The 24599-nt window shown below is 41.3% G+C and overlaps 1 protein-coding gene across 1 annotated transcript in view; it reads left to right on the forward strand.

Annotated features, from left to right (window-relative positions):
* LOC134351229 (myoferlin-like) overlaps positions 1-24599 on the forward strand; it is a 186636-nt gene that overhangs the window by 62562 nt on the left and 99475 nt on the right. Inside the window, exons 20-24 of the mRNA XM_063057334.1 lie at positions 988-1088; positions 3966-4158; positions 8692-8847; positions 12616-12747; positions 16802-16965. Of these exons, the coding sequence (XP_062913404.1) occupies positions 988-1088; positions 3966-4158; positions 8692-8847; positions 12616-12747; positions 16802-16965 (746 nt within the window). The remainder of the gene's footprint in view (positions 1-987; positions 1089-3965; positions 4159-8691; positions 8848-12615; positions 12748-16801; positions 16966-24599) is intronic.

The raw sequence follows: 24599 nt of genomic DNA on the forward strand, positions 1-24599 counted from the left end.
ATGAAAAGAGAATGGCTTCTACAACAGGATAATGATCCTAAACACACCTCAAAATCCACAATGGACTACCTCAAGAGGCGCAAGCTGAAGTTTTTTCCATGGCCCTCACAGTCCCCTGACCTAAACATCGTCGAGAATCTGTGGATAGACCTCAAAAGAGCAGTGCATGCAAGACGGCCCAAGAAACTCACAGAACTACAAGCCTTTTGCAAGGAACAATGGGCGAAAATTCCCCAAACAAGAATTGAAGGACTCTCAGCTGGCTACAAAAAGCGTTTACAAGCTGTGATACTTGCCAAAGGGGGTGTTATTAAGTACTGCCATGCAGGGTGCCCAAACTTTTGATTTGGGCCCTTTTCCTTTTTTGTTATTTTGAAACTGTAAAAGATGGAAATAAAAAGTTTTCTTGCCGAAAATATGAAAAAAATGTGTCATCTTTAACTTTATGCCTCTTGGAAATCAGTTCATCTTTTACTCGCATCTATTCACAGTAACAGAAATTTTGACCAGGAGTGCCCAAACTTTTGCATGCCACTGTAAGTGACTTTGACTGTGGAGGTGGTGCCAGACTGGGTGGTTTGAGTATCTTAGAAATTGCTGATATCCTGGGATTTTCACACACGACAGTCTAGAGTTCACAGAGAATGGTGCAAAAACAAACAAAAACATCTGGTGAGCAGCAACTTTATGGACGAAAATGCCTTGTTAATGAGAGAGGTCAGAAGAGAATGGCCAGACTGTTTCAAGCTGACAGTAATGTGCCAGTAACTCAAATAACCACACGTTACAACAGTGGTCTGCAGAAGAGCTTCTCTGAACAGCAGCAGACCATGATCGTTAACACTGTGTCCACTTTGTTAGGTTCAGGGGGTACATAACAAAGTGGCCACTGAGTGTAGATGCCAAACAGCAGTTTGGGGAAGGGTAAATTGTGAAATATTAGATACTTTTTCTAATAGTACTGAATTGTTATTTTACTTATTTTAGAAAGCCAGTTTGGAGGACATCAAACAAACTGTGCCATCTGAAGGAGCTCGACTCACAGGGATGTGGATGAAGATGCTTGACCGTGTGGTGAAAGATTGCAGGTAGGTAGCTCTGAGTACAATCCACAAAAGAACTTTGGATTAAACAATTAACTTATTCTCCTGGGATCAGGTGTACTACTTAATGACAAGGTCAAAGTCTTCCCCCTCTCTTGATAAGTCTTGGTGAGTTTGTTTAGGCCATTTTTATATGATTCATTGAGTCTTTTATCCATTGTGGTTTCAATATGCAAGAATGGCATACACAATCTATTGACAAAATTTCTCTCCAAATTGGCTATCAAAAAATAACAGACCTCATTTTGTAAAATATAGTTTGGGTTTGGCAGGGTATCTGTAAAGTTGATATTTCTCTTAGCCTGCATGTCTGTACTGTGGATGAAGGTACAAAATTCAAACTAATTTTATTATCAGAGTACATACATGTCATACATTCATTTTCTTGCAAGCATTCACAGTAGAACAAAGAAGTGCAAAAGAATCAATGAAAAATTACATACAAAGACTGACAAACTACCAGTGTGCAAAAGAAGACAAACCGTGCGTACAAAATAAAGAAAAGAATAACAAATAAATAAATATTACTGAGAAGATGAGTTGTAGAGTGAGACCATTGGTTGTGGACTCAGTTCAGTGTTGGGTCAGTGAGGGGTGGAGGGATGAGAAAATAAAAGATCCCCATGCAGAATCTTTTTTTAACCCAGATGTATTGAATCTCTGAGATTTTCCACTCGAAAGGATTATGGAGGCCCAGTCGCTTAATGTGTTCAAGATGGACATGAATAGATTTTTCTATATCATGGGGATCAAGGGATATTGGAGTAGTGCAGGAAATTGGAGCTGAGGTAAGATATTGGGCCATGAGCATGCTGGATGGTAGAGCCAGGTGTAAGGGACCAAATGGTCTACTCCTGCTTCTGTTGTTAGTATGTGAACGAGAACTTGCTTCTTTTGAGTGTACATTGTGAGCAAATATTGAACAATACTTCTGCATTTGGCTGTAACCTGAGAACATGTGATGAATTAAAATGGTAACTGTTTCACCCATAATGCAACATTGCTCCTTGGTGATGATAATCTTCATCCACACAGAAACAAAAGCCTTCCCCTGTTTTTTCCCCATAACCTTTTATGCCTTTAATAATCAAGAACCAATCAACCTCTGCTTTAAATATACCCACTCACTTGGCCTCCACAGCCATCTATGGGATTAAATTAAAAAATTCACCACCCTCTGGCTGAAGAAATTCCTCCTCATTTCTGTTCTAAAGGGATATCCTTGTATTCTGAGGCTGTGCCCTTTGGTTCCTAGACTCCCCCACTATTAGAAACATCCTGTCCATGTCCACTCCATCTAGGCCTTTCAATATTAGATAGGCTTCAATGAGATTTCCCTCATTTTTCTAAACTCCAGCAAGTACAGGTCCAGAGCCATCAAACACTCCTCATATATTAGCTTTTCATTCCTGGAATCATTCTGGTATCTATCATTAAGGACCCCCATCACCCAGCACATGCCTTCTTTTCATTGCCACCATTGGGAAGGAGGTACAGGAGCCTGAACGCACACACTCAATGTCAGGATGCTGGTGTATATGTGTATGTGTATATATAAATACATATAACGTATTTTGCAGTTTTTTGTTTTATGTATTGCTGCTGCATAACAACAAATTTCACGAGATATGCCAGTGATATTAAACCTGATTCTGATTCTCCTCTAGACCCTCACCAATGTCAGCACATTCTTCTTAGATAAGGGGCCCAAAACTGCTCACAATACACCAAGTGCATTCTGACTAATGTCTTATAAAATTTCAGCTCTGTAAATGGCATTGCCTCAGTAAAATAGAGGGTAATGGGAGTGATGGTATTTCTTTTTGAGAGCCAGCATTGATCCAGTGGGTCAAGTGGCTGTCTCGTGTGTCGTAATTTATGTTCAAATATCTGCAATGATGCAAACAACAAATTTTCTTGCTTATTTCCCTTTTTTTGTAATGTGCCTCTGGAAGCTGAGCATCTTGGCTGTCCCAGATAATTGGAGTTTATTGAAAGTAAATGGTTGTTTCTCGATGCCTCCTTGAATGATAATTTTATATTTTTTTTGTATGATGACTCCACCCTAACCCTAACACTAAGGATTACAGGTTTTGGGTACCTTGGTTTTCAACAGATATTGAGGCTCTGGTTAAGAAAAAGAGGGTGGTGCACAGCAGGTATAGGCAGGCAGAAACAAATGAGGTACTTGGGGAGAATAAGAAATGCAAGAAAATATTTAAGAAGGATATCAGGAGCTCTAAAAGAAGGCATGAAGTTGCTCTAGCAAACAAGGTGAAAGAGAATCCTAAGGGCTTCTAGACATATATTAAGAGCAAGAGGATAGCACGGGACAAAATTAGTCATCTGGGAAATCAGAGTGGTTATCTACGCATTGAGTTGAAAGAGATTTGGGGAGCACTTAAATGGATTTTTATCATGTGTATTTACTCGGAAGAAAGGCATATAGTCTATGGAAGTGTAGTGTTCTGTGACTCCTACTCTGACGTCCTTTGCGAATTACTAGGAATCAACAATGATAAACCAAAGGTCAGTGGTATAATGACTGTCCCTGTGAGAGATCCCTGATGTGGCAAATGCAGGTAATGCATTGACTCTCTTGGGTTAAGGCAGTTAACTGGGACAGACCTTAATCCCTGATTCTTTCTATAGTTAACCAGTGTTGGGCCCCCATATTTGGAGCATATTATAGTTTCCTGCCTTGATACCTGTCCCCTATAGCTTGATGATTGTCATTCAGCCAAAGCAATGTTTTGGCTTCATGATAGCAAAGCTTCCTACACTAGTAGTGTATTGCATTTGGATACCCTCCACTGTTTAAATCTTATAGCTTTTTTTTTATTCTTTTCTTTCCTATTGTAGTCAGCCACTCCCAGTGTTGACAAAGCTGCCCCATGTGACTGTTCTCGATCGCTACCTGTATAATCAGCAAATTACCACTCTTAAGAAAATTAGGAAATTTGCGGAAAAACTAAGGGATCGAAAGATTGATACCCAAGACAAGCTGCCTGAAGTCGAAGACTGGATTGAGAGGCTCACGTCAGTAGCAAAGGAGGTTTGCTTTCTAGTGCTTAATAAAAGTGTAAAAGGAGAATTTTCCAAAGTTATGTTCATTGTTCAAAGTTAGATTAATTTTGACAAGCTCTGGACTGATTGCATTTCAGCAAGATTGAAAAGTTACATAATACATTTAGTGAGTGTTAAAAACAGATTTTGACTAGTACAGTTGGCCCTCCTTATCCACAAGGGATTGGTGCTGAGACCGCCCGCAGATACCAAAAAAGGTGGATGCTCAAGTCCCTTATTTAACCTGGCTCAGTGTGGGTGGACTTTAGGACCCAGGGTAGTTCTGGACCTTATTTAACCTGTCTCAGTGCCGGTGGACTTTAGGACCCAGGGCAGCACAGGACTCACCGCCCGCAGTGTTTCTGTTCCGTTGACTTATAATACTACAATGTAACTGCTGTGTAAATAGTTGTTATACTGTCATCGTCGTGGCTATCCCTCGAAGTCGAAGATGATGGTCTTTGTTGTGAAGAAGTGGCCCACAGAGTGAAGACGCCTGTGTGTTTAACGTGTACTTGATGTTGCACTCTAAGAAGCACACGATACTTCACAAATCAACCAACTGATTCCAATGGCATGGAAACCACGACGACTGGAGCTGATGGATTTGTTGCAGCCTTCATCCGCCTTCACAGCCGTTGGGTTCGAAGTAACTTCATCCGCCTGTTCCACCGTTGAGGTCTTGGTTGGATTGTTCTTTGTCAGGGACCTCACCCTCGACCTTACCGCCATGGGTGACCCTACCAGGAGCATAGCTTCAGACGGCATTGCTCTCGGGACCACAGGACCACACAAGCTTCTCCAGCACGACAAGGTGACAATTCACGGAGAAGTGTTATACTGTATTGTTTAGGGAATAATGACAAGAAAAAAAGTCTATACATGTTCAGTACAGACGCAATCATCGTAGCTCTTTGGGAATGCTGATGCTGCCTCGGCATCAGCCGATCCTGATTCTCCCGTGATCTTTAAGTTTTTGAGGCTGTAGCACTTTACGTAGCCAGGCAGCCATCCCTAGCGCTAACACTTCCATGAATTTCAGCTCCTTTCTGCTTTATTGTGCAAATGCTCGATTCGTTCTTACCAACCTTACGGCCCACTTCAGAATGCAACATGCCACTTTTCAAAAGATCTAATATTTCTAATTTTTCAGCGAGAGATAGCACTTTACCCTCCCTCTTAGCCTTTGAGGAATTACTTTGACCACGTAATTGCTTTTTAGGAGCCATTTTTTCACAGAAACAAATTAGTGAATGAACAAGACGCGAGGCAAACGATGCTCGAACGACGAGTGCTGGAGAGAGAACTTCCAGGTTTTCCCGATTCGCGGTTGGTTGAACTCATGCATGTGGAACTCGCAGATAAGGAGGGCCAACTGTAGAACGGAAGTTGCAGCGAGTCAAGAGTTAAGCAGACAGTGTACAGTCAGAACAGTCAAGAAAGGTCTTTGAAGATCATGGTTACACTTTGTGCCCACTTTTATGGAGCCATGTACAGTATCTGGACCCCACGATCCCTCTGATCATCAATCCTCTTGAGGATCGTGATATTTTTGTTTACAAAATTATGAGGGGTATAGGTAGGATTAATGCAAGTAGGGGTTTCCACTGGAGTTGAGTGAGACTAGAACTAGAGCTAATGGGTTGAGGGTGAAAGGTGAAATATTTAAGGGGAACCCAAGAGGAATCTTTTTTGAAGAGTCATAGAACACCACAGCATGGAAACAGGCCCTTCAGCTGATCTAGTCCATGCAGAACTATTAGCCTTCCTAGTTGCAATGACTGGCACCTGGACCATAGATCTCTGTATCCCTCTCATCCATGTACCTATCCAAATATTTCTTAAGTGTTGAAGTTGATCCTGCATCCACTATTTGTGCTGACAGCTCATTCCACACACTCACCATACTCTGAGTGAAGAAGTTCCCCCTCATGTTTCCCTTGAACATTAAACCTTTCACCTTTAACCTATAACCTCTAGTTCTGGTGTCAGCCAACTTCAGTGGAAAAACCCTGCTTACATTTATCAGGATATACATATATCCCTCATAATTTTGTATACCTCCCCTCAAACTACGTTCTAAGGAAAAGTTCCTAACTTTTTCGAAGTTTCCCTATAACTTATATCCTCGTAAATTTTTTCTGAACTTTTTCAATCTTATTTACGTCTTACTGTAGGTAGGTGACCAAAACTAGACACAATACTACAAATTAAGCCTCACCAACGTCTTATATAATTTCAACATAGCATTCCAACTCCTGTAATCAGTGCATTGATTTATGAAGACCAGTGTGCCAAAAGCTTTCTCTATGACTTTATCTACATATGACGCCACTTTGAAGGAATTAGGGATCTGTATTCCCAGATTGCTAGGGATGTTTTAAATATCTCTGCTAGGGCCCTTCAATTTCTGCACTAGTCTCCCACAGGATCTGAGGGAAGTGCGAGTGTGAAGTGGGCTGCAAGAAGAAGTGGTGGATTTCACTGTTTAAGAGAAGTTTGGATAAGTACCTGGACCTGAGGGGTACAGAGTGCTATGGTTCAGGTGCCGGTTGATAGGACTAGGTAGAATAGCAGTTTAGCATGGGCCAAAAGGCATGTGAATGTGCAGTAGGCTCTATGACTCTATTAACTGTGTTCTCTTTATATTGGATCTCCAAAGTGCAGCGCCTCGCAGTTGACATATTAAATTCCATCTACAGCTTCTCCACGCATATCTGCTACTGATCCATATTCCTCTGTATCCTTTAGCAATCTTCTGTGCAATTCACAACACTACTAATCTTACTCACATTTTCATCCCTATAATTTATATAGATTAGATTAGATTCAACTTTATTGTCATTGTGCCAAGTACAGATACAAAGCCAATGAAATGCAGTTAGCATCTGACCAGAAATGCAAAGAATAGTGTTATTTACAAAATAACTGCGAATTAAAAAGTAAGTACTACAGCACACAAATATAAAAGTACTGAGACAGTACATTATGGGTGCAATACTGCTTAGTGCTGTGATGTGAGGTTCAGCAGGGCCACAGCCTCATGAGCAGAGGCTCCTGTAGTGCCTACCAAATAGGAGGAGAGTAAAAAGTCCATGGTCAGGGTGAGATGCATCCTTGATAATGCTTTTTGCCCTGCCCAGGCAGCGTTTATGGTAGATGTTCTCAATGATGGGCAATTGGGTGCCAATAATCCGCTGGGCAGTTTTCACCACACGCTGGAGTGCTTTGCAGTCCAATGCAGGACAATTGCCATACCACACTGAGGTGCAGTTGGTGAGTATGCTCTCAGTGGTACAGCGGTAAAAGTCCGTCAGTATCCTGGGACAGAGGTGAGCTTTCTTGATGCTCTGCAGGAGATAAAGGCGCTGTTGCACCTTTTTGATCAGGATGGAGGAGTTCAGGGACCAGGTGAGATCCTCGGAAATGTGGACACCAAGGAATTCGAAGCTTGATACATGCTCCACTACAGCTCTGTTGATGTAGATGGGGACACGAGTGTGGCTCCTAGCATGCCTGGTCCACAATGATCTCCTTGGTCTTCTGGGTGTTAAGGGCCAGGTTGTTGTCGGCACACCACGTGGCCAGGTGCTAGACCTTGTCCCTGTAGGCCGTCTCATCATCACTGTGATCAGGCCAACCACCGTGGTGTTGTCTGTGAACATGATTATGGAGTTAGAACCATGTACAGGAACGCAGTCACAGGTGAAAAGGGAGTACAGAAGAGGGCTCAACACACAGCCTTAATGCACACCGGTGTTCAGGGTGAGAGTGGAGGAGGAGAGGTTGTCTAACTTAACTGATTGGGGTCTGTTAGTCAGAAAGTCCAAGGTCCAATTGCAGAGGGATGAACTGATACCAAGCTGGCGAAGTTTGGTGATCAGCTTGGAGGGGATCACAGTATTGAATGCTGAACTGAAGTCAATGAACAGCATTCTGACATAAGAGTTGGGGCTGTCCAGGTGGGTCAGGGCAGAGTGAAGTGCCGTGGAGATGGCGTCCTCTGTTGACCTGTTGGTGCGATAGGCAAATTGATGGGGGTCCAGGGTAGTGGGCAGACAGTGTTTCAGATGTGATGGAACCAGTTTCTCAAAGCACTTTGCAATAGGTGACAAACATAAGAAGTCCCAGTAAATATCTCTGTGGAACACCACCAGTCATAGATCACCAGCCAGAATGAGACCCATCCACCACTACCATGGCAAGCCAATTTTAGATGCAATTAGCCAACTCTCTGTACATCGTATGCACTCCAATTTTATGGATGAGTATTTGGAATCTAGTTGAAAGCCTTACTAAAATCTACGGAATCAACATCCGCTGCTCTGCCTTTATCAATTGCCTTCAATACTTCCACAAAGTTCAATCAGATTAGTCAGACAGACAAAGATATACAGACTGTCCTGAATTAGAGCTTATTTTCAGTTGAAAGTGAACAATTGAAATGGAGAAGGGAATGTTAATAGATTGACACTTTGAAAACGATAAGTAACAGTTTGCACATTTTATTCTGATCTTGTAGCCTCAGAACAGCCTGCCTGACATCATAATATGGATGATGTGTGGAGAGAAACGAATTGCTTATGCTCGGATCAAAGCACACTCAGTTCTATTTTCCAGTGACAGCAGGAAATATTGTGGGAAGTTTTGTGGGAAATGGCAGACCGTGTTTCTGAAGGTGAGTCAAAATTTCTCAGAAACATCTAGACTTAGAAGTTTGCCTTATGTTTCTTCATCCAAGGGCTTTGTACATTTTGCTTTCAAATTTATGTGCAGAGGCAGTAGTATTTTAGTATTTGTAGTTATTTGACTGAACCTGAAGAACAGCTAATTTACAAATGGTGAGGATGAAATATGGTAAGGTAGTTTGACGTCCTACTTGTTTGGCTTGGGTCATCCTTATGCCACTCAGTTCACTCATTTCACTCGTTTATATAGATGCTTTTGAGCATGTGACCTAAAAAGGAGAGAGAAAGAATGGAGCGGGTGCAAGGGAGCATTGCTCAGAGGGATCAACAAGTTCAAGTTCAAATTCAAATTTAATTGTTGTTCAAACATGCGTGTACACCCATGAATACAGCCAAATGAAATAGCGTTCCTCCAGAGCCACGGTGCTAAACACAGTGCCAATAGTAAGATAGCAGTGAACATGGAGTCACACAAAAAAATACGTAGCCCAAGGCCCTGAGTGTCATGTCCTGTAAGTTGGTGGTGCATGGGTGTATCGGCAAGAACAAGCAATTCTTTGCAGTCCACAGTCCAATATATGCACACCCTCAATCTAGCTTGTCTTCCCCTAGCAAATACTGGAGGGCAGCATCAAGGGAGGGACCAATCCCCAGTCTAGCACATCACATCTGGTGTCTCTTCTCCTGGATTGCTGCAACAGGTGAGCCCGCAGCTTGAGGCCTAGTCCTCGCTGCTACTGAGGCTCACCAACAAACCAGTGAACTAGACTTGCAGTATTTTACATTACCAATGTCCAACAGGGTCTTGCAATCAAAAGAAAAATATTCAAGATAATCACTCACTGTTAGACTGCACACCGCCTTTTCATACTGACTCTGATGCCCCTCTGTAGCACCAAGTCCAGCTCCTCTGCAAGTGAGCAGCTCATTGATGGGTTAGACCTGCAGAATTTGAAGTTCTTAATGTCCAGCATTGTCTTGCAATCATAAAAAAGATACTTAAAAAAAAAAGAAACAAATCACCTTTGGTTGGACCCAGAGTGGTCATTGCATCTGATTGTGCTGCCTTCTTACCAGAAGTCCTTACATACTGTGCTGTATATTGTTCAAAAAATGATCTTTCGAAGGAACTCAAGGGGTCAGGCAGCATCTGTAGAGGACAGTCGACATTTCAGGTCTCAAGCTGTTCCAAGACTGTAAATCAGGTGCAATGGAATTGTAAACAATCCTGAATGAAGGGTCTCAGCCCCAAAACATTGGCTCTTTATTTCTCTCCATAGGTACTGTTTGGCCTGAGTTCCTCCAGCAGTGTGTGTGTGCTCTTCCAATGGATTGTAGAGTTTCAGAAGTTAGCTATAGGTTACAGTACTTCACCTGGAAATGCTAGAGTTGAGGTGGTTGCACAGAGTTTGAATCAATTGACAGCTGCAGTACATCTGTAATGTACCCATCAGTCTATAGGCAGCTTTTCCTGCTCGTTGCTGTTTGCATGCTGTGTGTTATAATAGATATTTACCACATGTCCAATTATAAACTAACAGAAGCTGTGGAACTATTTAAAAAGAACTGAGGTACTTAGGAGATGGACTAATAGGTTTACAATATTTAAAGGTAGTAGGACTATTTAATAGGGCTTTTATTGAAACAGAAAAGAAGCTTTCTTATGTATAAGAGTACAAAACAAAGACCTCCAGACAAAAGGAGGCCTCTACTGGAATATTGTTTGCCTCTCGCTGGATTTAGGGAGGCACTAGCAGATTTATCACAAGCCATATAGATTTTGGTTATATATTGAAACAGGAAAGACTTCAACATCACTTGGTTAGGGGAGCAGAGAAGGTTATTGGGGTCTCCCTACCTTCTGTCCAAGACCTCTTTCAGAGTTGATGCCTCCAGAAGACACGGTACATCATTAAAGACCCCTCACACCCTCTCCATGAACTGTTCGTTCTTCTGCCATCAGGCAGATGTTACAGGAGCATCAAAACTAAAACCACAAGGCTACTAAACAGCTTCCTCCCAAAGGCAGTATGACTGCTAAATAGCTGCTCTACCTGACTCTGCTTTGGACACTTTTAACTTGCACTGGACACTTATAACTTGATTTTAACTGACATGTGGCTGTTGTGTTTTACTATTTATTGCTATGGTTATTATTTAGTGTTGTGTTTGTTATGTTATGATTGCACTGCTCCTGGGAAACGCTGTCTCATTCTGCCCTGCAGAGCTGATGTACGGTTAGAATGACAATAAAATTTTTTTTTGAATCTTTGAATCTTTTGAACAATCTGAGAGTGAGTGTGTGACGTGTGACAGAATCAATATAACACAGAAAATTTGTGGAAAATTATCCACTTTGGTGCACAGAATAGTATTTTATGAGAACAGACACTGCTTCTCTCTTCCTTTCTAGTCCTGATGAGTAATCTCAGCTCGACTATTTACTCATTTCAATAGATGCTGCCTGACCTGCCGAGTTCCTCTAGTACTTCGTTGTGTGTTACTCTGGGGTTCCAGTATCTTTTCTGATTATATTGTTCTCTAGTTTGCATTTGGCCTCATTAGCGGTTGAGGACAGATCAGACAGTGTGGGAGTAGGAAGGAGTGTGAGAGTTTGTTCACCTTTTCCACCTTTCACCCCCTTCATCGTCAAGACACTTTGGCCCCCCCATATGATTTCATTTTGGGTGGCGAGGTGGAGATAAGTCTCTACCAAAGGAGGTCTAAGTGTTTCTTCCCTCTGCTGGCCTACAGGTCACCCTTGGGCTAGGTGTAGCACCTGCTTTGCCCCGGATCAGGAACAGGTGAAGCCACAGGAGCAGGTGGTGGGTGGTCGTATGACCAGCTGATACATATCACAAGTCCTGGTTTTGCGAGAACTGAAGCCAGGCAAACAATTTCTTAAAAGTATTGATAATGGCTGAGGTCACCTGTCTTGTAAAGTCTCTGCCCAGAAGAAGGCAATGGTGAACCACTTCTGTAGAAAAACTGGCCAAGAACAATAACGGCCATGGAAAGACCATGATCATCTGTGTCATATGACATGATACATAACGAGCGAACAAATAATTCCATCTGCCCATCATCCCGCCCTACAAAATCAACATCCTGTCTCTACCATCCTCCTCCCTGTCCTGTCTCACAATTTCACTTCCTCCATTCTTCCCCCCCCGCCCCCGACATCTGCGTAATGGCTGTCTTCCCTCTCCCATCTCAGTTCTTATGCAGGATCTTGATCTGAAACATCAACCTTTTGCCTCCTTAGATGCTGCTTGATCCACTAATTTCTTCTAGTAGTTTATTTTGCTCCAGATTCCAGTATCTACAGTCTCTTGTGTCTCAGTGTTTCTATGGAGAAACACATGATGCAGCCAAGGTGCAAACTTTTTCTTGTGATTTCATAAGTGCTATTTTTAGAGGGTGTTGCCTTCTCCTTGAGTTGTACATTGCCTGAGTGTTTTCAGAAGGACTACTTTTTTAAAATTGTATTTGGACAGTTTGTCTTCCTTTGCATATTGGTTGTCAGTCTTTGTAGTTTTTCATTGAATCCACTGCATTTATTTCTATCTACTGTGAATGCCTGTAAGAACATTAATCTCAGGGTAGTATATGGTGAAATATATGTACTTTGATAATAAGTTTATTTTGCACTTTGAACTTGGCAATGAAATGACGTCTCATTGTTTTAACTACTGTTACGTCTTTGATAAATTCCTATATGTTGATTAATCGCTGAACTTTTGCATTGCTGTTGACAGTACCCCCTGGACAAGACTCACGAAATGCGGATTGCAGCTCAGCTTCGCTTATGGATTTGGCTGGGGTTGTCTTCGGATGAAGAGGAGTTTGAGAAGCTCGTTGATGGAAAATTTATGGTTGCTGCAGAAAGAGTAAGTTCAATGTTTGAAACTATTAAAAAATTGTGGGGAAACAACAGGAATTCTGCAGATGCTGGAAATTCAAGCAACATACATCAAAGTTGCTGGTGAACGCAGCAGGCCAAGCAGCATCTATAGGAAGAGGCGCAGTCGACGTTTCAGGCCGAGACACTTCGTCAGGACTAACTGTCAGTCCTGACGAAGGGTCTCGGCCTGAAACGTCGACTGCGCCTCTTCCTGTAGATGCTGCTTGGCCTGCTGCGTTCACCAGCAACTTTGATGTATGTTGCCAAAAAATTGTGGGATCAGCTTAACAATTATTTGGTTCTGCAACTACTCAAAAATATGTGTCTTTATGTTGTTTTTTGAGGAGACTTGATATGAGACAGTAGAGATGTGTCAAGATGTTCTCAGATAGGTGGTTAGCTCATACCACCTTACAACTGCAATGGTTAGTTCACACATGGAAATGCTGAAAGCACCCATCATTGCACTGATTACCTGGTTCCGTGGCGGTCAAGATTTTGGCATTGTGTTCAGAATTGTGTTCTTCTTTTGTTCCTCCCCTTTACCCTCTGGTGGACTGGTGTATGGTGTATATCTCTCTTCATAGCCCATTTGTCATCTATGAATCTGCACAAGACCATAAGACATAGGAGCAGAATTAGGCCATTTGACCCATCAAGTCTGCTCTGCCATTCAAACATGGTGGATACTTTTCCCCCTCCTCAGCCCCATTCCCCGGCCTTCTCCCCATAACCTTTGATCGCGTCCAATCAAGAACCTGTCAATCTCCACCTTAAATACACCCAACAACCTGGCCTTCACAGATGCCTGTGATAACAAATTCTACAAACTCTCCACCCTCTGGCTATAGAAATTTCTCCACATCTCTGTTTTAAGTGGATGCCCCTCTATCCTGAGGCTGTGCCCTCTTGTCCTAAGCACCCCACCGTGGGAAACATCCTTTCCACATTTACTTTGTCTAGGCCTTTCAATATTTGAAAGGTTTCAATGAGCTCCCCCCTCATCCTTTTAAATTCTAGCAAGTATAGACCCAGAGCCATCAAACATTCCTCACATGATAACCCTTTCATTCCCAGAAGCATCCTTGTGAACCGTCTCTGGATCCTCTCCAATGCCAGCACGTCTATGTTTTTCTATGTTTCTATCTTTTCCTAGATGAGGAGCCTGAAATTGTTCACAATACTCCAGGTGAGGCCTCACCAGTGCCTTATATAGCTTCAACATCACATCCCTGCTCTTGTATTCTAGACCTCTTGAAATGAATGCTATAATTGAGGGGAGGAGAAGATGGCAGCGCGATGCAGCGCGCGCGGCCACTCCAAAATGATAATCGTATTTGTTAAGTAGGTACCATGCACAATCCTGATTTGATGGAGACAGACATGAGAAGCACAGAGGAACATCTGGAGGAACTGCTGAAATGCCTGCTTCACTGCCGCTGCTACTGTGCGATCGAGAATCTCCAGAGGGGAAGGCCTCAAATCCTCGGCTTTGCCTATTGCCTGTGGCCGGGTTCAAAGCGCTTGGCAGAAATGGTGCTCGGTGTCAGAGGGCTGGTCAGAGGCTTGAAGTTTTCGGACGGACTCAAGAGTCGGCTGTGGTCGGGTGCTGCATCAGCAAGTTTGTAGCACTGGAGGTTCATGGCAGGGAGAGTTTTTTTTCTTCCTTCTACCGCCTGCGTGAGATGATGGGACTTTCGAGAGACTTTGAGACTTTTTTTTACTGTGCCCATGGTCTGTTCTTTATCAAATTACGGTATTGCTTTGCACTGTTGTAACTATGTTGTAATTATGTGGTTTTTGTCAGTTTTTTCAGTCTTGGTTTGTCTTCTGTGATATCATACCGGAGGAACATTGTGTCATTTCTTAATACATGCATTACTAAATGACAATAAAAGAAGTCTGTGTGTCCTCATAATCTAATCTAATCTAAAATTGCATTTGCCTTTATAAAAGAGATATTGTATTTCTCTTTTTATGGTTTTTAATTGCAGAATGCCCATATTCCTTCTTTTAAGTTTAGGTTTCATCAGTTATCCATGTATTAAGGGTAACTAAGAGGCTGGGTGAAATACTCAGCAAGTCAGTCAGCACGAGTGAAGAGAGAAATTTTCCAGCTCAGTGGCCTTCATCAGAGCTTAAATAACCTTCTAGTTCCAAATTTCAATGTATAGTTCTACAGAATGCTGGTTACTATCTACTCCACATAAGCATCTTGTTGACATTTAAGTGTCAGGTTTGAGGCCAAATATATTCTTCACCTATGACCTAGTTAGGTTTCTGTGATGAGTGGCGTTGGGGAGTGGTGGTAGTGGCAAGTGCAGATCTAGAGCCAGATGCTCATATTTTGTTAGAGACCACGCAACTCAGCTCCGTGGAGGAAATAGACTAGAATATAAAAGCAAGGATGCAATGTTGAGACTTTATAAGATTGCTGGTGAGGCCTCATTTGAAGTATTGTGAGCTGTTTTGGGCCCCTTATCTAAGAAAGGACGTACTTACATTGGAGGAGTTTCAAAGAGGGTTCATGAAAATGATTCCAGGATTGAAAGGCTTATCATGTGAGGAGTGTTTGATGGCTCTGAGCCTGTACTCACTGGAATTTCGAAGAATGAGGAGGGATCTCATTGAAACCTATCGAATTTTGAAAGGCCTTGATAGAGTGGATGTGGAGAGGATATTTCCTATAGTGGGGGAGTCTTGAGACCACAGGACACAGCTTCAGAAGAGAGAGGCATCCATTTAGAATGGAGATGAGGAGGAACTTCTTCAGCCAGAGAGTGGTGAATCTGTGGAATTCATTGCCACAGATGGCTGTGGAAGCCAAATCATTAGGTATATTTAAGGGAGAAGCTGATAGATTCTTCATTAGTCAGGGCATGAAAGGATATGGGGAGAAGGCAGAAGATTTGCGCTGAGAGGGAAATGGATCAGCCATGATGAAATGCCAGAACAGACTCGATGGGCCAAATGGCCTAATTCTATTCCTATATCTTATGGTATAACCTGAGCCATCCTGCTTCGTTACATCTGTCTTAAATTGTTCAGCATTCTCTATAGTGCACAGGTTTTTTGTCATATGCACAAGTACATGTATGCACGGAAGCAATGGAAAAACTTACTTGCAGCGTCATCATATGCACATTGCATCAGCTAATTGGCATTCACAAGAAAAAAATTTAAGTATAAATTACACACATTTTTACAAGAAAAAGTAAAAGTAGGACAAAAATTACGAAGTCTACTTTATTGCAAACTGAGCCTTCGTGGGAGCTCCAAAGACTTGCAGCTTAAGGTTAGTAAGTTGTGGGCATGCTATGTTGGTGCCGGAAGCTTGGCGACAGTTGCAGTGTGCCCCAGCACATCTTTGGACTGTGTTGGTCATTGATGTATTTCACTCTTTGCCTGCCAGAACAAGCAGGATCACTCAGTGGCCACCCATTTTAATTCCACTTCCATCCATGGCCTCCTCCACTGTCGGGATAGGCCACACTTAGGTTGGAGGAACAACACCTTATATTCCATTTGGGTAGTTTCCAACCTGATGGCATGAACATCAATTTCTCAAACTTCCGGTAATGCCTCCCCCTCCCCTTGACCATTTCCCATCCCTTTGTCCCTCTCTCATGTTATCTCCTTGCCTGTCCATCGCTTCCCCTGGTGCTCCTCCAACCCACCCCCCCACCAGTTTTTTCTTTTTTCCGTGGCCTTCTGTCTCTTCCACCAATCAACTTCCTAGCTCCTTGCCTCATCCCTCCCCCTCCAAGCTTCACCTATCGCCTGGCACTTCTCTCTCCCCTACCCCTACCTTTCAAATCTACTCCTCAGCTTTTTTTTCTCCAGTCCTGCCAAAAGGTTTCAGCCTGAAATGTCGATTGTACTTTTTCCCATAGGTGCTGCCTGGCCTGCTGAGTTCCTCCAGCATTTTGGATGTATTTCACTGTATGTTTTGATGCACGTGTGTCAAATGAAGCTAATCCTTATCTCTTTAAAGCTGTGTGTAACTAACTGACAATAATACTTAATGTTTTAATTTCCAGTATGAAAATCAAGCAAAAGTAATGGGCCATTGGGGCACCAGTGGATTACTGCAACACCCAATATATTCTGATGCAATGGGCAAAATGAGGCTTTCAAAAAAAGATTTCTACCCTCTGAAAGGTTGGGAGTGGGATGGGAAGTGGACTGTTGATCCGGAGCAATGGTGAGTTTGTTTCATCTCTAATTCACTATGCCATCAGTGTCAGATGTTATAGAAGAGAATTCACAAGAGCAGAATGGGGCAACTGCCTTATGCCTGAAGCAATGCAGGTTCGATCTTGACCTCTAGTTCTGCATTATGTTTGCATGTTCTTACTGTCACTGCATGAGTTCTCCAGTTTCCTCCCACATCCCACAGATATGAAGATTGATGGGGTAGTTCGCCTCTATAAATTACTCCTCGTGTTGCGTGTTCAGGAAAATCAGAGTAGAGTGGGTGAATAGGATTACTGTGATTAATTGGATTACCTGATTGACTAAATGACCTCCTTCATAGAATATACAACATAGAAATCCTGCCATTAATCCTGTATTCCTCCACACTGATATGAATCCTGCCATTGGCCCTGTATTCCTCCACACTGATATGAATCCTGCCATTAACCCTGTATTCCTCCACACTGATATGAATCCTGCCATTGACCCTATATTTTTCTACACTGATACAATTCCTGCCATTGACCCTGTATTTTTCTACACTGTTACGAATCCTGCTATTGACCCTGTATTCCTTCACACTGATACAAATCCTGCCATTGGCCCTGTATTTTTCTACACCAATATGAATCCTGCCATTGGCCCTGTATTTTTCTACACTGATACAAATCCTGCCATTGGCCCTGCATTTTTCTACACCGATATGAATCTTGCCATTGGCCTTGTATTCCTCTTTCTTTCTTTATCAATCTTTTTATTAATTTTTTAAAAAGTACTTATATACAAACAAGGGGAGAATTATCTCAAATATCTATATCGATAACAGTACATATAAAAGGTAAAATAAACATTATCAAGATCATACATAGCGTTAATCTAACAATATATAATAAAAAATAAGATAATCAATTCTCCTCTTATCATTTCATAAAAAGATAAAGAAACGTTTATAATTTTTTATATATATAAAAAAAAGAACCCCACTATTCTCTATAAACAAAAACAAAGGGTAAAAAAATGAAAAAGGAAAAAAAAAGGGACTGGGCCACCCATACTGAGAGTGAAAGCAAGAAGAAAGAGAAACTTTCTGATCAAATCCAAAGTTTCGAGAAAGTAACTGGAAGAGCAATAAATCAAACTATATGAAAATATTGAATAAAAGGTCGCCAGGTTTCTTCAAATTTAAAGTATGTATCAAATGTCCGACGACTTACTTTCTCTAAATGGTTTAAATTCCAACCGTTTAGACGGGGCAGAGTTTATTAAGTGTGTCCAGAACTGATGCCTGTTACAGTATGTTGACAGGCCGACTAGGGGGAATGCCATACTAGATCTAGTATTAGGTAATGAACTGGGTCAGGTCAGAGATCTCTCAGTGGGTGAGTATCTGGGGGACAGTGACCACCGCTCCCCAGCCTTCAGCATTATCATGGAAAAGGGTAGAATCAGAGAGGACAGGAAAATTTTTAATTGGGGAAGGGCAAATTATGAGGCTATAAGGCTAGAACTTGCAGGTGTGAATTGGGATGATGTTTTTGCAGGGAAATGTACTATGGACATGTGGTCGATGTTTAGAGATCTCTTGCAGGATGTTAGGTGAGGAAGATAAAGAATGGTAGGGTGAAGGAACCATGGGTGACAAGTGAGGTGGAAAATCTAGTCAGGTGGAAGAAGGCAGCATACATGAGGTTTAGGAAGCAAGGATCAGATGGGTCTATTGAGGAATATAGGGTAGCAAGAAAGGAGCTTAAGGGGCTGAGGAGAGCAAGAAGGGGGCATGAGAAGGCCTTGGCAAGTAGGGTAAAGGAAAACCCCAAGGCATTCTTTAATTATGTGAAGAACAAAAGGATGACAGGAGTGAAGGTAGGACCGATTAGAGATAAAGGTAGGAAGATGTGCCTGGAGGCTGTGGAAGTGAGCGAGGCCCTCAGTGAATACTTCTCTTTGGTATTCACCAATGAGAGGAAACATGATGACTTGGAGGACAATATGAGTGAGGTTGATGTTCTGGAGCATGTTGATATTAAGGGAGAGAAGGTGTTGGAGTTGTTAAAATACATTAGGACTGATAAGTCCCTGGGGCCTGACGGAATATTCCCCAGGCTGCTCCACGAGGCGAGGGAAGAGATTGCTGAGCCTCTGGCTAAGATTTTTATGTCCTCGTTGCCCACAGAAATGGTACTGGAGGATTGGAGGGAGGCGAATGTTGTCCCCTTGTTCAAAAAAGGTGGTAAGGATAGTCTGGGTAATTATAGACCATCTGTGGTAGGAAAGCTGTTGGAAAAGATTCTTAGAGATAGGATCTATGGGCATTTAGAGAAACATGGTCTGATCAGGGACAGTCAGCATGACTTTGTGAAGGGCAGATCATGTCTAACAAGCCTGATAGAGTTCTTTGAGGAGGTGACCAGGCATATAAATGAGGGTAGCGCAGTGAATGTGATCTATATGGATTTTAGTAAGGCATTTGACAAGGTTCCACATGGTAGGCTTATTCAGAAAGTCAGAAGGCATGGGATCCAGGGAGGTTTGGCCAGGTGGATTCCGAATTGGCTTGCCTGCAGAAAGCAAAGGGTTGTGGTGGAGTACATTCGGATCGGAGGGTTGTGACTAGTAGTGTCTCACAAGGATCTGTTCTGGGACCTCTAATTTTCGTGATTTTTATTAACGACCTGGATGTGGGGGTAGAAGGGTGGGTTGGCAAGTTTGCAGACGACACAAAGGTTGGTGGTGTTGTAGATAGTGTAGAGGGTTGTCAAAGATTGCAGAGAGACATTGGTAGGATGGAGAAGTGGGCTGAGAAGTGGCAGATGGAGTTCAACCCAGTGAAGTATGAGGTGGTACACTTTGGAAGGACAAACTCCAAGGCAGAGTACAAAGTAAATGGCAGGATACTTGGTAGTGTGGAGGAGCAGAGGGATCTGGGGGCACATGTCCACAGATCCCTGAAAGTTGCCTCACAGGTGGATAGGGTAGTTAAGAAAGCTTATGGGGTGTTAGCTTTCATAAGTCGAGGGATAGAGTTTAAGAGTCGCGAGGTAATGATGCAGCTCTATAAAACTCTGGTTAGGCCGCACTTGGAGTACTGTGTCCAGTTCTGGTCGCCTCACTATAGGAAGGATGTGGAAGCATTGGAAAGATTACAGAGGAGATTTACCAGGATGCTGCCTGGTTTAGAGAGTATGGATTATGATCAGAGATTAAGGGAGCTAGGGCTTTACTCTTTGGAGTGAAGGAGGATGAGAGGAGGCATGATAAAGGTGTACAAGATAATAAGAGGAATAGATAGAGTGGATAGCCAGCGCCTCTTCCCCAGGGCACCACTGCTCAATACAAGAGGACATGGCTTTAAATTAAGGGGTGGGAAGTTCAAGGGGGATATTAGAGGAAGGTTTTTTACTCAGAGAGTGGTTGGCGCGTGGAATGCACTGCCTGAGTCAGTGGTAAAGGCAGATACACCAGTGAAATTTAAGAGACTACTGGACAGGTATATGGAGGAATTTAAGGTGGGAGGGGTTTATATATGGGAGGCAGGGTTTAAGGGTTGGCACAACATTGTGGGCCAAAGGGCCTGTACTGTGCTGTACTATTCTATGTCCTATGTTAGACAGGGCATAATGGAGGAAAGCCAATAAAAAACAGGTGGATTAAAATCCTTCCTTTTAAGCAAAATGGCTCTCCTAGCCAATAAAGTTGTAAAAACTATTATCCGTTGAGTGGAAACAGGAATATATCCTGCTTTCAGTGGAATGATCCCAAAAATAGCTGTAAATAAATTTGGTTGTAGTTCCAAATTCAAGACTTTTGATAAAGTTTTAAATACATCTTTCCAAAAATTATCTATCTTGATACAAGACCAAAACATATGAGTTAAAGTAGCCACCTCAATATTGCATCTGTCGCAAATAGGATTAATGTTAGGAAAAATATGGGCTAATTTATCCTTTGACATATGTGCCTGATGTACTACCTTGAATTGTATCAAGGAATGATGGGCACAAATAGATGAAGTATTTACCAAATGAAAAATTTTATCCCATTGATTATCTGAAAGTGACTCTTGAAATTCCAATTCCCACGCACCTTTAATTTTAATCGTTAGATGCCTTTCGCAAATTCAATAACCATTTATAAATTATAGCTATCAGTCCTTTTTGAAATGGTTTAACCTGAAAAAGGGTATCTATCATATTGGGTGGGTAAGCAGAGGGAAAATTTGGAAGCAAACTACGTAAAAAAAAAACTCATAATTTGTAAATATCTAAGAAAGTGTGCATTAGGTAAGTCATATTTGTCCACTAACTGAGTGAAAGACATTATACAATCCCCCATAAACAAATCTAAAAAAGTTGTTATTCCTTTCATTTTCCAAATTAGAAAGGTCTGATTGGAAATTGATGGTTTAACAAAATAATTCAGATGGATTTTACCAGAAAGAACGAAGTTATTAAACTCAAAAAATCTACAAAACTGAAACCAAATTCTTAATGTACGTTTAGTAATGGAATTGAGGTCTCAACTACCAATCTTGGAAGCAAAAAAGGAAGAGGAGCTCCCAGTAAAGAGGCCAAAGAATACCCCTTCACCAAGTTTTTCCCCAAATCCACCCATAAAGGACAGTCATGTATGTCTGAATAATGAATCCAAAATGAAATATATGGAATATTAATTGCCCAGTAATACATTCTAAAATTTGGCAAAGACATACCACCATGCTTTTTAAATTTCTGCAATAGAGGTTTACTCAATCTAGGATTTTTATTATTCCAAATATAAGATAAAATTTTAAAGTCTATTCTATCAAAAAACAGTTTAGGAACAAAGGAAGGGATTACTTGAAATACATATTAGAACTTTGGTAGAACTATCATTTTAATAGTATTAATTTGACCAATTAATCATAATGTCATAGGACAGGGGTCCCCAACCTTTTTTGTACCGCAGACCGGTTTAATATTGACAATATTCCTGCGGACCGGCCGACCGGGGGTGGTGGGGGGTGGGAGGTGTTCAAGTAGGGTTAACCTCACCTCAACGTGTCTTTTACAGTTAGGGTTGCCAACTTTCTCACTCCCAAATAAGGGACAAAAATAGCAGTCAAATCCTGACGAAGGGTCCCGGCCCGAAACGTCGACTGTACCTCTTCCTATAGATGCTGCCTGGCCTGCCGTGTTCACCAGCATTTTTTGTGTGTGTTGATGGGACACTTGTGTTTACCCCAAGAAAGACTACCATGACCATGAAGCCTTGCGCGGGCACCTGTGTGTGCATGCGTGACGTGCGCATGCACGTACGTGCCGATTTTTTTTCCCACATATCGGTTTTGGCTTAATCTTCCCGACTACACTGTACATACGTTATTTCTACTTTACATAGGCTGTGTATTTATCATATCATTCCTGCTTTTACTATACATTAGAGTTATTTTAGGTTTTATCTGTTATTTGGTATGATTTGGTAGGTTATTTTTTGGGTCTGGGAATGCTCAAAAATTTTTCCCATATAAATTAATGGTAATTGCTTCTTCACTTTACGCCATTTCGGCACGAACGGTTTCATAGGAACGCTCTACCTTAGCGGGAGAAATACGGGAAAGGGCGGTCCCGTATGGGACAAACCAATTTAGCCCAATATACGGGATATCCCAGCAAATATGGGACAGTTGACAACCCTATGTTCAAGTTCAACAGTGCGTGACAGGGTATGAGGAAAGGTGCAGCTGACTCATATTGTTTCCTCACGGCCCGGTACTGGTCCGCGGCCTGGTGGTTGGGGACCGCTGTTAGGAGACCATTTAGAAGGTATTTGTTGTGTGTATTCAATTAATGGAAGAAAGTTATATTTATATAGGCCCTTAAAATTTTTATTAATTTTAATACCAAGTTATTTTTAGCAATGCTAAAAGGAATTTGATCATATTGATCCAAATAGTTATTAATAGGAAATAACTCACTTTTGTGTAAATTTAATTTATATCCAGAGAAACTACTAAATTCAGAAAATATAGATAACATAGAAGGAATAGATTCTTAGGATCTGAAATATAAACTAACAAGTCATCTGCATACAACGAAACCATATGCACTTTATTTCCTCTCTTAATACCTTGAACATTGTTGGAGTCCTGAAGAGCAATAGCAAGAGGTTCTAAAGCCAGGTTAAATAACAGCAGACTAAGGGGACAACCCTGCCGGGTACCTCTGTATAGCCTAAAATAAGGAGATTTTTGATTGTTAGGTATAATTGCCACCATAGGAGCTTTATAGATCAGCTTAATCCAGGAAATAAAACCTGGACCAAAATTAAATCTTTCTAAACCCTCTAATAAATAAGACCTCTTTACCCTATCAAAGGCTTTCTCTGCATCAAGGGGAACAACACATTCGGATTCTTTAGATGGAGAAGAATGAATAATGTTCAATAATCTCGGAATATTAAAATATGAATATCTATTCTTAATAAATCCAGTTTGATCCTCAGAAATAACCTTAGGTAAAATATTCTGGAACCTGTTAGCCAAAATCTTAGAAAGAATTTTAGAATCCATATTTAATAAAGAAGTTGGTCTATAAGCGGCACATTCAGATAAATCTTTTTCTTTTTTGGGAATTAATGAAATTGATGCCTCATAAAAAGTTTTCGGAAGGGTCCCAGAGGATATAGAATCAGTGAAAATTTGGCATCAATGAGGTGTAAGTATTTCAGTAAAAGTTTTAAAAAATTCTACTGTAAATCCTTCCGGTCCCGAAACTTTACCTGATTGAAAAGAGGATATAGCCCTTGCTATTTCCTCTGGTTTAATAGGCGAATCAAATGTATTCATATCTTGAATAGAAATTTTGGGTATATTCAATCTTTGTAAGAATCTATTCATAAAAGTAGTATTGTCTAGAAAATCAGATTTATAAAGATTAGAGTAAAAATCCAGAAATACCTTATTAACTTCCTGACAATCTGATGTTTCAGTTCTATCAGTTCTTCATATTTTCAAAATCTGTCTTCTAGCCATTGTTGCTTTAAGTTGACCGGCCAACAGTTTACCTGACTTATCCCCATGTATATAAAATTGACTTAGATTTCAAAAGTTGCTGCTCAATGGGAAAAGTCAAAAGCAGATCATGCTGTGTTTGAAGTTCCACCCTTATATAGATCTTCACTGGGTGTTATTGAATAAACCTTATCTATTTCTTTAATCCTGTTAGTAATCACTAAAAGTTCCGCTTTAGTTTTCCTTCTTAAAGCTACTGAATATGAAATTATCTGTCCCCTAAAAGATTTCATCGCATCCCAAATAACCAAATTTGACATACCCTCAGTTGTATTTAATTCAAAAATTAGAGAAATTTGCTCTTTAATAAAACTTACAAATGCTTAATCATGCAGCAGTGTAGCATTAAATCTCCACTGAGATGCATTCTGTATATTATCAGGGAACTTCAATATTAGTTTCGTGGGCGTATGATCCAACAATGCAATAGTGTCATACGCACAGGCAGTAACAAAAGGCACCAATCGCGCATCCAACAAAAAAAAATCAATTCTTGAATATTTATGATGTGCATGTGAAAAAAAAAGAAAAATCCTTATCTTTAGGATGCAAATATCTCCAAATATCAACCAAACTGTATTCTAGTAAAAAAG

Source organism: Mobula hypostoma, chromosome 8, assembly GCF_963921235.1.
Source record: "Mobula hypostoma chromosome 8, sMobHyp1.1, whole genome shotgun sequence".
Taxonomy (NCBI): domain Eukaryota; kingdom Metazoa; phylum Chordata; class Chondrichthyes; order Myliobatiformes; family Myliobatidae; genus Mobula; species Mobula hypostoma.